General features: G+C 27.4%; 1 protein-coding gene and 1 non-coding gene across 2 annotated transcripts; both read left to right on the top strand.

Annotated features, from left to right (window-relative positions):
• Positions 1–5,425: 5,425 nt before the first annotated feature.
• Positions 5,426–10,629, top strand: LOC122272282 (GTP-binding protein 4-like). Its single transcript, XM_043055746.2, has 5 exons — positions 5,426–7,966; positions 8,055–8,142; positions 8,244–8,312; positions 9,631–9,759; positions 10,395–10,629. The coding sequence occupies exons 3-5, from the start codon at positions 8,271–8,273 to the stop codon at positions 10,545–10,547; spliced, it is 324 nt and encodes a 107-aa protein (XP_042911680.1). The 5' UTR covers positions 5,426–7,966; positions 8,055–8,142; positions 8,244–8,270; the 3' UTR covers positions 10,548–10,629.
• A 3,829-nt stretch (positions 10,630–14,458) lies between these two features.
• Positions 14,459–14,540, top strand: TRNAS-GCU (transfer RNA serine (anticodon GCU)). Its single transcript has one exon. It is a non-coding gene; the product is annotated as a tRNA-Ser (tRNA).
• Positions 14,541–14,991: the final 451 nt, after the last annotated feature.

The raw sequence follows: 14,991 nt of genomic DNA, 5'->3' as shown, positions 1-14,991 counted from the left end.
ATAAATATCTATATCAATGGGTATTTTGTTATGAATTAAGTTACTTTTTTCTGTATCATGAGGAATCTATTATTTTTCATATGATTCAGGAAAATTAAGATTTCAAATTCAATTATATTAAATGGATTTGTGAAAGCAAAGTGAATCTATTTGCTGCATAAAAAAAAATTCTAAAATAACATATCTAATTTATGTGGTTAATTTTAATATTTTGTAATGATAAATGAAATATTGTTGTATTCAGGCATAATATTTCCCGAATCTTCTTCACCATCTTCTGATTTTATATGCATATGTGTGTGGAAGATAGTGAAAATTAATTTATGCTGAAATTTTTTTATTGTATGCTTTTTAAAATTTATATGGTTCTGACAGCTTGTATTTTTTATTGTGGTTAATTAAAAGATCTAACTAAATTAATCTAGGGTTATTCCTTTAAGTTTATATTTGATGTAACCAGTTGCCCGTGCAGAAACGAACGTTATAATATGTTGCTACTGATACATAGAGTTACTATAAACACTTACTCATATGTGAGAAATAGACTAATTTTAACCTTTCTTTAATAAGAAATAAAGTACTAACATTATTTATAACTGAGACGAAGCGCAAGAACTAAATTATCATTATTTCAAAAAATTTTTCAAAAAGAGTATACCTTAAGCAGGCAGTGGTGGGTCACTCCTCTAAAAACTCTTCTAGAGAGCACTGTAGTATTAAATTTTATACTTTTCACATCATGAAGCAGAACTTGTAACTTAATGTTAGTTAACAGTTGTTTTGCTCACAAAATGGTATTTTAATTTATTCTCATCACTTTGTATTATTTCAATTTTCATTTCATACGTTTTTATTCTTTTTCGTTTTTGCAATCTCATGCCGGAATATTATGATGACTTTGTTATCCCTAACTGAAAGTTATTGAATGATACTATGTCCTGAAAGCAAATGCATTATGTATTATTGCTATGAGAAGTGTCTGTTTTAACGAGATTTTCTGCTTAAGCTAAACTTAAATCCATATTCCTTAGTGATGAACTTGTTATCCCTACCTGATAGTTAATGAATAATGCTGTGCTTTGAACATGTAGTGTGATAATTTGCATTTCCTCTCATTTGCAATGAATCGTTGCAATCGAAAATTTAATATTTTTATGCATTAATTTTTTTATTGGACAAAAACTTATTGTTCTTCCAGTTTGTTTTCTGTAAATAGTGTCCTAACTCTAAGGAACCACAGTGGTCTTTTTTCTTCATAAATTTGTTTAAAAAGAGTGATACTTTTTAGGGATTAGGTATAGTTATAATACTCAGTGCATTCAACTGTTACTTGTGTATTCTTTCACTCTCGTTAATATCTGATATCAATGACCTGATTATTTTATGATGAATTTGTTATCCCTAACTGAACATGCATGAAAGATAAAATATTCTGAAGCTTTTTTTTCTTAACACTTTTTATTTAAATTTCTGATGTAGGAAATTTTTCTTGCTGCATTGTATTTTTGACATTATATTTTTTTCAGGTGATATGTGCTTGCATTAGAAATTGCTGTTGTTTTCTTGATTTCCATGTTTCTGTAATATGTTGCAAAAACATAAATACTAGAATATTTACTTTTACAAACATTGCATTTTTTTCTCTGGCAGCTTTAAAATAAACTTCTCTTCGTTTGTAATTAATATGCACAAGGATATCTTAATATTTTAAGAAATTTGATACTCATCATTATTTAAAATTTTTCATTTGATATTAAAGTTGCTAATGTAATTAATCCTAAATTTTACTGTATCTTTGTGTGTAAGTCTTTTTAATGCATATATTAGAGCCTGTTATTTAATACTTAGATAGCGGGTGTCGAAATTGTGCTAAAGAAACGCTAGCTATTTTATTCATTGGTTGCAGGATTTTCATGCCAGCGATTATATAAAAGCTGTACAGTAATTCTTGTTATTTCAACACAATGTTAAATTCATTGTTGCTATTTTAAAGTTAGTGGGATAAGCTTTAAATTAATTTTATTTTGCTACATTATTTTAAAAAATTGTTCATAGAAAATTTTATTAAATTTTTTCGATGTATGCTTATTTATAGACTCTCACCTACCACTCTGTTTAGAAGAAGTTAAAAATGAGCGTTAATACTATTTTTTTTTATTTTTAAAAATTGTTCTAACAAGTTCACAAAAGAAATGCTATTTCTGTTCATTTTAATGCATGTATTAGAGCCTGTTATTTAATACCTAAATTGCAGGTGTCGTTAACGTGCTATAAAAACGCTAGTTAATTTGATGTTGATTACAGGATTTTCATTCCAGCTATCATTCAAAAGCTATACAGAAATTATTCCACCAATACAATTTTTATGCATGTATTAGAGCCTGTTATTTAATACCTAAATTGCAGGTGTCGTTAACGTGCTATAAAAACGCTGGTTAATTTGATGTTGATTACAGGATTTTCATTCCAGCTATCATTCAAAAGCTATACAGAAATTATTCCATCAATACAATTTTTATGCATGTATTAGAGCCTGTTATTTAATACCTAAATTGCAGGTGTCGTTAACGTGCTATAAAAACGTTAGTTAATTTGATGTTGATTACAGGATTTTTATTCCAGCTATCATTCAAAAGCTATACAGAAATTATTTCACCAATACAATTTTTATGTTCATTGTTTTTAATGGAGCTTACAAAATATGACTTATGTTTCTCTTAATTTTATTTTTCTTATCTAATGACATAACTTTTTTCATAATAATAATTTTCAGATACATGGTTTTTCGTATAGTACTAGTTTTATGATGAATTTTGTTATCCCTAACTGAAATTACATGAAAGATATAATATTCTGAATTAAGATCATTTTTATGCTCTCTCTGTTAGTTGTGATAGTTTGTTTTCTATATATATATATATTTTTTTGCTGATTGTCAAATTCTTATGCACAAAAATAATTGATAAGAGTGTGAAGTGATATATACTAGATTCTTTATTCATGATGAATTTGTTATCCCTAACTGATCTTACATGCAAGACAAAATATTCTGAAGTTAGATCATTTTTATGCTTAGTTGGTGATTGTGATTATAGTTCTTTTTTTTTTTTTTTTACATTGGGGAGTTCTAATCATAAACTAATGAGAAATGCCTTATATAATTTCAGATTCTAATTTTTCTAATGTGCAAAGAAGTATAAAAATCTTTTTCTAGGAAAGAAATATAGTATATAATTATGTAAAATTAATGAATAAGTAATGTGAATTTTATTCTTCACGCGATTTTAAAAAAAATAATTTCCGACATGTTATGAAGTTATTTAATTTTTACTCCTTGTCTGTTGGTTGTAATAATTTTTTTTAGTTGATTGTCATATTCTTATCATGCACCAAAATTACTGATAAGAGTTTGAAGTAATATAAATTATGTTCTTTATTTATGATGAATTTGTTATCCCTAACTGATCTTACATGAAAGATAAAATATTCTGAAGTTAGATCATTTTTATGCTTAGTGATTGTGATTATAATTACTTTTTTTTATATTGGTGGGTTCTAATCATAAACTAATAAGAAATGCCTCAAGTAATAATTTTAGGTGTAATTTTTTTAACTTTAAGAAATGAATAAAAAGTGATAAATTTTATTTATGATGAATTTGTTATCCATAACTGATTTTACATGAAGGATAAAATATTCTGAAATAAAATAATTTTTATTCTTTGTAATAATTGTAAAATTTTTAAATCTTATTTGTAAGTTCTACTCATAAATTAATGAGAATTGTGAAGTAATATTAATTTTATCTGTTTTGTTATTTTTTAAAATCAAATTAAATTGATAAAATTAATATTCAATGAATTGTGCAAAGTATACAAAATCTATATTAAAGAAATATTAAAGTAGCATATTATAATGTAATGTTAATTTATTCTTTAAAATGTTTGCTAAATTATGTAAAGACATAAATAATATCAGGGTTCTTGCTGTCCTAAAATGTCCTAAAAAAGTGCTAAAATTTTTCCCCAACTTTTTTAGGGCCTAAAAAGTGCTAAAATTTCTGAGTGCTAAAAAAGTGCTAAATATTTTGTTTAGTGATCTGATTCCTTAAATCGGTTTCCCTAAATCGTTAAATTCTGTTGCCTTCAGCTCTCCTGCTGCCTCCATCTTTTAAGAAGATTCTTGGGCTTTGGGGAAAGAAGTTCTTTCTTCTGAGATTTTATGGGCTTTAAAAGTTATAGAAAGCTACTACTCCTACAATTCTTCCAAAGACACTGGAAAATTATTTAGTACAATGTTTCCAGACAGTTCATTAGCACGTCATTTCACCCGCAGTGAATCTAAGTGTGCATATCTCTGTCATTTTGGACTTGCACCTCATTTTAGCATGCTACTTCTGAAGTGCATTGATAATGCCAAGTTTTATACATTGCTTTTTGATGAGTCTTTGAACAAAGCGACACAGCAGAAGCAGTTGGATATACATATCCACTTTTGGAACCCAGTAAAGAACATTGTAGAGACGCGATACTTAACATCAGCTTTTCTGGGCCATTCTGTAGCAGATGACCTTTTAGCCTGCTTTTATGCATCAGTCAAAAATGTAGACCTTAAGAAATTATTGCAGATTTCTATGGACGGTCCTGCTGTCAATTGGAAGTTTTATAATAATATTCAAGAAGATTTGTTAAAAGAACATGGTGTTCAATGCAATGCAATAGGAAGTTGTGGGCTTCATATTTTAAATAACGCATTCTACAAAGGTGAATCTGAAACAGAATGGCTCATTGGTTCCATCCTGAGCTCAATCTTCTATCTTTTTAAAGATTCACCCACAAGAAAAGAAGATTTTATTAATCAATCAACTGAGAACAAATTACCACTAAAATTTTGTAACCACCGTTGGCTGGAAAATGCACCTGCAGCTGAAAGAGCAATATTGCTTTGGAATGATCTGAAATCTTATGTGAAAAATGTTGGCAAGTTTAGAAAAGTGAAATGTAAATCCTTTTTAACTTTACAAGAAGCAATAAAAGACAAATTAATTCTTGTTAAGCTGAACTTTTTCTTAAATGTGTCGGAGCTAGTTTCACCATTTTTGAAACTGTATCAAGCAGATCGGCCACTTTTACCATTTTTTGCTGCAGATATCCAGGATTTGGTATTACATAGTGTGCAATTATATAACATTCTGAAGCCAGAATCTATAGAAAACTTAAATTCTCTGGAGAAACTGTGCCATTTTAATTTTTGTGATGAAAAGAATTATGTCTCTCTGACAAAAATCAGTGTAGGTTTTAAAGGTGACCAAATTTTAAAGCAGTTGGCCTCAAAAGTTATTTCTGACCGGGATCATATTAATATAAAGAAAGATTGCAGAAAGTTTATCACCAAAATGTTAGAAACTTTACTAGAGAAATGTCCAATAAACTATTCTGTTGTTAGAAATGTTGCTTGCATCAATCCAAAATTAATGTCAGAAAACAAAAGCAAGTGTGTTCTAAAAATGAGAAACATATTAAATTACTTAAGTCAAAAATAGAAAATTGAGGAAAAAGATTGTGACAAAATTAAGCTGCAATTTGCATCATATATAGATTAATTATGTAATTTTTACTTCATGAATCATGAAACACTTTATTTGTATATTTTTAATATCATGTATAGATTAAGTATGTTATTTTTACTTTACATCAAGTGCTAATTTTTTTTTCTTAGTCCTAAAAAAGTGCTAAAAAAGTTCTATTTTTTTTTTAAAATAATTGAGCAAGAACCCTGAATATACTATATATATATTTTTTCTTTTATATGTAACGTTTTTAGCCTATTTATTTGTTATTGACGACAAATATAAATATTGAAATTTAAAATAAATCCTAAATTGTGTTAATAGGGTAAAAAAAAATTTATATAAATTAAAGAAAATAATTTATTGTATGTTTTGTATGAGAAAAAAATTAGAAAGTAGCATGCAAAGAATAATGAAGCTTTTTGCAAAAAAGAAAAAGTATGTGTTTGTTAATTCTAGTCCTGGGGACTGAAATCAGTTATGAAAAGAAAGATCAGTGAACTGAATTGTGTCCTCTAATATTTATTTCCAGATTGTTTTCTAAATTAGGATTTTAAATTAAAAAAACTTTTCTTATAATAAAGTAGTAAAGAATGTAATTCATAGATTAAGGACAAGAAATGAAACGAAATAAATGTTTTTTTTTTTTTTAAATAGTCAAGCTCTTGATATCATTGCAATTACAATGTATTTAGATCTTTAAAATTATTTCGTGAATGCTTGTTTAAAGCCTTTTTTATTGCACATGTTAGAGCCTGTCGTTTAGTTTTTCAGACTTCAGGTGTCGTTAATATGCTATAAGAATGTTAGTTTATTTACAGTTGAAGTGTTTTATTCTTGTTATCCTAAGAATAACATTTTAGAATTCTTTTATTTCTTCTGAAACAACTTTTTTTAAATTCAGTGCGTCCTTAATTATATTAAAAATCATATGAACGATCAGCTGTGAAATCGTTGGTTGCTTACAAAACAAATGCTTTAATGAAATTTTGAAACAGAGAATTAAAGAGTTATTTGCATTTTTTTTTCTTTTTCAAAAAAAGTTTAAATTTGTCTATTTTTGCGAGTTTGTCATTTAGGCTTTAGATTGCAAGTTTAGGTTCAGCATATTTGTATGCTAACAAATTTAGTTTTTATTCTGAATTTTTTTTTTTTTTAAATTTATGAGAAAAAATATTTCCATATGATGAATTATCTCTTGTACGTACTGAAATTGTGTGAATGACTTAGTATTCTGAACCCATATTTAATGTTTTGTTAAGGATTTTTTTTCCCCCTTGTTTAAAAAAGGGGTGATGTAAAAAGAATCTTAGTTTGTTCTTTGGAATAAAAGAGATGCATGTTCTATACACCTTTCATTAAATTTCTTAGGTTATATAATGAATAATCATAGGGATTAATGTACCACATTTAAGCATTTGTTATATTTACTCTATGTGAGTCGCATGGTTTTAACTTTTTATGTATATGGTGTAAAGTAGTATGTTCCATCTGTGTCACCACATGGGTTTAAAAAACAAAATTCCTTTCAAATTCAAAATTGTTCAAAGTATTTATTTATTATTAAAATTCAATTTGCAACTAAGCTTTTTAAAAATAGTGTTTTGAAGTGTAGCACAGGTTAAGAACTTTATATCCCTCTTGGATTTAAAGTGTCAAACTGCTGCTATATAAATTTTGAAGTGTAGTATATTTAGTAAATTGTACTATATTAGAAAATTTACCTCACCTTTATTTCAAACATGAAATGTTCTTTGCTTTCTATTAGTGTTCCACTTTCTTTTTCATACTCATGAGCTCATAACTTTCTCTGCTTTCAAAAAAGTTTCAGTAAATAAATATAGTAAGCAAAATTTCACGAATTTTAATTTTCAACAAGCTGAAGGAAACTCTTCTTGGTCATAAAAAAATTAATAACTCAAATGCACATTTTCTTCTGCTTGTATTATTAATCTAGATATTGGCTCTATTTGAAAAATTCAAATTTTTTAATTGATCAATGAATACAAACGATTTGAAATCTACATTCCCCATTTGGTTAAAAATGTACAGACTTTTTGACTAAAACTTGTAATTTATATTTAATTCTTTTTTGCACCACTTTTCATCATAAAACTTGTCTAAATATTGTAAAAGTGAATAATTCTATTTTCTGAATTATTTGTATTGAGATTCTTAATTTTCTTATAGACTTTCCATTATTTACTAAAATGAAAATTTTACCTTTCTTCTATTGATCGTAAACCATTTATTTGTGTTCTAATTTTTTTTTTTTAATTAATAGAAACTTAACAAGCTAGAAGAAGAGGAGGGCTTAAGAGAGTCAGCTGGCTATTATGATGAAAGTGAAAGTGATGATGATGAAAATACAAGAAATATTAGAGCTTTAGCCAAAAGGTATTTATTTTAATAGCATTGCATTAAATTCTGAATATTGTATTTTGTAAATTTTTTTTTATTTATTTGAAATTTATTTCTTTATTAGGATTCGTGAGAAAAAAGGCATTCTTAAAATTGAATCTCAGTTGAAAAGGAGTATTACTAAGCCAAAATTACCGAGAACAGCTAAAAAAGTTAGTATAAGACAGCTTTTGGCAAGAACTTTATTTTCTAAATGTAACAAGGCTGAATCCTTTAATCCTATGATTAATTTTTTTTTTCCTTTTATTCACAGCGGACACGTAGTGTCAGCAGGCTGAAGATGGAAATGAGGCAATTAGGAGTTGAATTAGGGGACAAAAAAGTAAGAAATGCTTCTTAAAAAAAAGTTTTTTTCCAGTTCTTTATTAATCTATATATTTTTAAATTTGAGAATTTGTTACTGGAGTCTATATATATGAATCTTGAAGGAGATAATGAGTGATTTAAATCAGGGCTCGAAAAACCACCCGCGGCGGTCAAAAATTCTTCGCGGTCAACAAATTTCTTGAATCCGACGTCTGCGCGGACGGCCATTTCCCGTCTTGACCTTTGTCATTTAAATTATTTCATAAAAGAAATACTAGGTTACTATTAGTAACCTTTGTATTTCTTTTATTACTGTGTAATGTAATCCTAGTATTTGTAATCCTAGTAACTACTAATTAATTGTGCAATTTATATAAATGTTTGTAATAAGTAAGACAAAATTATATTTTTATTAATTTAGAAGCTACAGGTTAGTTTCAAAGGAGGACGGGTGCATTGTTGGACAAGCCGTCCTCGGGGACGGGTAAAATTTCTGAGGTTTTTCGAGCCCTGATTTAAATCAGTGTGACTTGCACAAATACTGAAGCATAGCAAATAACGCGTGAGAAAGAAATCAATATCAACTCTATTGAGAGATACAAATCTAATTTACATTAACTTCTATTTAGCAAACGTTAAGTTGATGAAGTTAATTTGATGAGCAAGTAAGATATCAATTGTCAAAATTCTGTTTTATATTTCTGCATGAAAATTTAACTAAGTATACAATGATAACATATTCTGATTAAATACATATGTGCAGAAATTGAATCGATATATTATAATTTCTCAGAATCAGTAGATCAATTTTGGAAGTATGTGGAAATATCTCAAATTTACAATCAGCCAGTTTAAAAGTATCTTATAGTACATTAAAAGTAGTTTATAGCATTCCCTTATTATTCTACTACTTCTATGATCATTCGTTTGTGATTCATTCGGTTGCTTGCATGTTGATGTTGCTTGTACTGAAGCTATAGTTGTAAAAATGAGTGGGGAGTGGGAAGTCTCTTTGTTTGAAAACTAAACCAAATGTACTTATTGATTTAAAATGACCTTAAATGCCTGGATAGATATTTAAATTGTTTACTTTATTTGCTTTTGCGATTTTTTTTAAACATCCTAAATGCATTTTGCTAATTTATCAGTTGATATATATTTCAATTATACAAAATAGTTTTAACTACCCATCAATTTCGTCTTGGTTCAACTGTGTGTAAAAAAAAAATAACCTTTACAAATTTACCTTACTGTAATTTTCATCATATTGATCTATGCCTATAAAGTTTGTATGAAGAGACTTAATATATATTTTGTTTCCTTTTTAAACTTAGGCTCATTTTGATGATGCTCAAGTGGGTAGAGTGGTGAGATCAGTCAAGCGAAAGAGAGAAGATAGCGAAGGAAGGGTGCGCAGTAGCTCCAGAATACCTAGAGACGAATCTGGTGTTAGAGATGTCAAGGTATTCCTCTTTTTGATTCAATATCATTTGCCAATGTTCATTCAACAAGACATTTGTTTTGCATTTAAAATATTTATCTTTGCATGACTTCTCAGATTTATATTTCTGCATGCATATATTTTTACTGGAGTTTGCAAGTTTCTCCTGGTTTTACATAGTGGCGCGAACCTCATTTATAGAAGTTAGTTTAAAAAAAAAATTTTTTTTTGTTCTAAAACATTCCATTTGTTTTTATTTAGACTATTTTTTTTAAATTAATTAAAAGAATCTCAACTCTGATGAATTAAATACTGTAATATTCAAAATTATGAGTAAACATAATACATAACATTTCAAGTATGTTTAATGTCAATCGTAACTGGAAAATATTAGTTTTTCTATTTTGATTACTATAAAAATCCCTAACATTCCCAATGTGTAAAATATTTAGTACATTATGCAACAATTATCATGAAATTTATATTCTTTCGTAAAATCTACTGGATTTTTTCCTATCCATGTTTCCAATTGTTTGTCATTTATTAAAACTTATTCTAAACCAGCATATATAATGTTCCTAATTACTCGGAGATACCTTAATTTTTCTTTTATTTGTATCTGCTGCACTTAATTAAATTGTAACTTTTTCCTTTTAGATGAAGAAGAGGGCTAGAACACTTTCAAAACTGTCTCAACGTGCTAGTAATAGATTAGCAAAGAAGGGTGAAGGTGACAGAAAGATATTGGACTTAAAACCAAAACATTTGTTTGTAGGAAAACGTACCCTCGGCAAAACATCTCGTCGATAAATAGAGCACCTATAGTATTTGTTAAAAAATTATAAATGCATTTTATGTTTGTAAATTGTTATTAAATATGTACTCACCTTTTCTTTTGTGTTTTCATGTTTTACATTACTTCACTCGTCATTAAACCATACCATAAGGCTATACCAAAGATAGGATCGTTAGGGTAAGGCATTATCATGGACACAGCAACCTGGGGTAGGCCTTGGCCTTTTCTATGAGCATTTTTGCATATGGTTTTCTTTGTTACCAGAACTTTACAGTTCAATATCCTAATTGTTTTAAAACATAAAAAGTATCTTACTATTTTTTGTCTGCATATAGATTTTTTTTTTTAAATTGTGTTTCCTGGAAAAGGAAAACTGACTTATACAGGGTTGCCACTCTACATGGAGAACAGGGAAAACCTGGAAAATACAGGGAATTTAGAAATCACCTAAAATAACAGGGAAAATGCAGGGAATTTTGATTTTTTCCTTGCAAACTGGGAAAATACAGGGAATTTTGTTTCTTATTTTTGTCTTTCAAAATATGGTACCCACTCAAAGCGTAATCTATGGGATATTTAGCCATGATATTTTGGCTATACTAAACTATTTCACTTACTATAACATTATTTAAATATGTTCAGCTGTTTTCCCACCAATTAAAACTAATAAATATAGTTAGCCCTATATAGCTCACAAAAGAGCACAGTAATTGTTGTTTCCTTTTAATATATTGTGTATAATAGTTCAGAGAAAACACAGGGAATTTTTTTCTCCAGATTTGAGTGGCAACCCTGTTATATTTTCCTTTAACTGAAACTTATTCCAAGGTTTTAGCTTAGAATCTTCATAAAGTCATTAGTTTATTATTATTATTTTTTTTTATTCTAAGTTTTGCAGCTTTGATAATATAAGACTTTTTTTTTGTAATAATTTTTATATGTTAAGAACTAAGTAGTATCTGTGAAATGTATCAAAAAGGCTTCTTAAACAATCAGATCAAAGTAAATATCTATATATTTATTATTATTTTTAAAAGACAGAATTCAAGACAAATTTTCCGTTATTCAGTATCTGCAATTTCCAAGTCTGATTATAGAAAGAATTTCTTTTCTTCTAATTGCATTGGACTCTGGTAAGATTTTTTAATAAGTTACAAAATGCTTAATTTTCCTATATTAAAATTTTTCTTCATGTTGATTTTCGTTACGAATTATGCAAAAAGCGTGGTTTTTCCTATTTGTTAGTTCAAAAACGCTTTAAGCCTATTTATTTCAGGAGTGTATATTACAAAGAATCACAAGGTTAATTTTTAGGCTACTGTTCTAATAATTTAGACTTCAAGATTTGTTATTGCCCATAGTTAGAGAGTCAGAAGTAAAAATAATATGAACTAATCCATTTGTAACACTTAAGTAGAGTGAGCAACTTGAAAAAAAATTCACTCTAATAATCGGATTTTTAACGTCAATCTTAATGGTTTCTTGGGGTGACTTCAAATATGATAATTATTTAGTGCAACCTATTAAGTTGCGAAATCTGACACGAAAAAGCACTTTTTTCTGAATAAACATATATATTTAGATTCCTGACCCTCAAAATAGACAAAATTTTGTGAAAAAAATTGGATCAAAATTTAGGAAGTTTTGCGTCGTTTAAAAAAAATTGTCACAAATTATCGCCATAGCTGGAATAGAAATTTAATCTAACCATATTCTAGCCGCTTAATCAATAAGAGAAATGCTCCTTTACTAAGCAACCAAACTGAGAGAATTAAAAAGAATGAAATAATAGAAGCTATATTCTACGTTCCCGAGCCATTTTAATCATAGAAAAAGATTTTGAAGTTTCTAGGCAACTGATTTATTTTTAATTGATTACTGCGCAAAAAGCAAAAATTGCTTTCGTTTTTTGCTCCTTTAAAAATAAAATTTTAAATTATTTATAATTTTCCAAGATTTTAGTATTTGAACGTATGATCTTTTTATAAGGCATTATTTGTATATAAGTTTTTAACATCTTTGAATATGAAGATTTAATGCTAATACTAAATTTGCATTATTTTAAATATATACTACTTGGTTTTAGGACAAATAGCGAAAAAGATGCTTTAAAAATTAAAATACCTAAGAAATTATAATGTACATTCACAAGTTTTTATATTATTTTTTTATATTTAAGGCAATATTTTTTTATATATATAATTGGAGAAATTAGTGAATGTTGCGTGACATTTTTAAAATTAAGTTTGGGTAAAAGGGTATAATTTTTTTTTCGAATTGTTTAATTAGTTTTAAAAATATAACTTAAACGCAAAAAGTTAAAATAACAAGGGGTTCGAGCTTTGGATCGCTCTCCTGTTCAAACTATGGGGTCTATATTTCCCTGATTGTGACTACGCTCTATATTTTGAAGGTTAAGAATCAAATATAAAGAAAAAAAGTTACATACGTTTATTCAGAAAAAGTACGTTTTTGTGTCCGATTTCGTTATTTAATTGTTAGCACCACATAGCATAATTTACGTGAAAATCCGATCATAAGAAAGAGAGTTATTGAGGATGATATCTTTTTTATTTTTGTTCACTGCACATAAATTAATTGACATACTATAGTTTCAGTTCTATAAACAAGAACCTTCCTAAGTACATTTCCTTTAGAAGTACTCTTGGAAGTATTGACACTGATTCTTAATATGCGAAAATCCAAGCATATAAAATATAGTTAAAAAACTTGTTTTTTCCCCTTCAAGTTCACTGTTTAAGAATAACCATGAAAATGTTTAAAGATAACGCAGATAAATATATAGCGATGAATTGTTCCAAATGTTAGCAGCATAGTATCATACAGATTTTTCTTTTTAAAACATGCTACTTCTCGAGTATTCAAAAACATAATTTCCTAACTGATATATATTATATGGTGATAATTATTAATTTTCATTTGAGAGTAAAACAATTTTTTTAAAGTTAGATGAATATATTTAATCAAAAATAAACTTGTAAGAGAAATAGTTTAATAAATGAATTTCATACTGTATTAGACATATCTCATGATATTGTGGATGTCTCAATAACTGCATTTCGCTAATTTATGCTATCATATTTCTCTATATGTGTTAAGACAAAATATTAAATGACTTAATTTAGGAACTCAGAAACGTAATATTGGTATTTTATCTCATGGTATTAAAATTTAGGACAATTCACTACATTAATTAACTACTCATTTATACATATATTCTTTACGATGGTTGATTACTCGCCTGTGAGATGCTTCTCTGCCTAGTATGATATTCCCCCTTTTTGTGATTGCATAATTTATGTGTATATATTGATAAGATTTAAAAATAATATGTGACACCAAAAAAACTTTTTTTTTTTTTAAAAGTCATTTCTCCAAAATAAATTAATATAATTAATATAATATAATATAATTAATATAATATAATATAATTAATAAGCGTTTCTTTATCGAAATATTAATGTCCCCTAGAACTAAATTGCAATTATAAATTCTTCCGAAACAGCATCGAAGGTTTTAAAATTAGTGTTTCACTCTGCTCAAAAATGTCAATTCAATCTCGACACGTCTTTTGCATACCTTCTTCAATGGGCATACATAAATGAGGAGAAATAAAAGTTTCTAATTTAAAAAGGAAAGGAGAAAATTCGCCTCGCAATTATCACTTGTACATTTATACTTTCCACGAATGTCTACTACGAAATATAAAATCTTTATTAAAAAAAAAAAAAAAATCAACAACGATTAAAATATTTCGAATACATTTATAGAAGAACAATAAAGCGATTAATGACAATCGTATGATCACATTCTAAGCCAAAGGTCAACATTATAAAGAAAACAAAGTTATCAATGTAGTAAAAGTAATTTTGAATTAGTATATTCAATACTCAACCTGAAACAGGACGAGGTGGCCGAGTGGTTAAGGCGATGGACTGCTAATCCATTGGGCTCTGCCCGCGTGGGTTCGAATCCCATCCTCGTCGAAAGAGATAATTATTTTGCTTAGAGTTTGAATTAGAAGTTGATGACAATTCTGTATGTTTGATTCGTCTTCTTAAAAAAAAAAATTTTTTTTTAAATATTTTAGATTGAGGACGTTTGAAAGTTAGTAAAAATTATTAATTTTAGAACAGACGACTACCCTTCCCCCATATGTTTTTATATGGTTAAAGAAAATATATTAATTTTATATAAAAGCGATTTATCGAATTAATAAATTAGAATAGAATAAGCTAAAATTTTTACCTAAAAGGAAATCAGACGGAAAGCAAAGTTTTCCGAAATCTTCCTATTAAAATCAGTTAAAAGTATGTAATAATAATGAAGGAATTCGAGCACAGGAATAATTATTTTGAATTTCAATAATAAATATTTCATATGAAAGAAAAATCAAGGAATCAAATTTAAACTACATATTAAGAGTGTGTTTATGCT

Source organism: Parasteatoda tepidariorum, chromosome 3, assembly GCF_043381705.1.
Source record: "Parasteatoda tepidariorum isolate YZ-2023 chromosome 3, CAS_Ptep_4.0, whole genome shotgun sequence".
In the NCBI taxonomy this organism is placed as follows: domain Eukaryota; kingdom Metazoa; phylum Arthropoda; class Arachnida; order Araneae; family Theridiidae; genus Parasteatoda; species Parasteatoda tepidariorum.
Note: the sequence above shows the minus strand (reverse complement) of the source record. Positions and strands in the feature narration are given on the sequence as shown.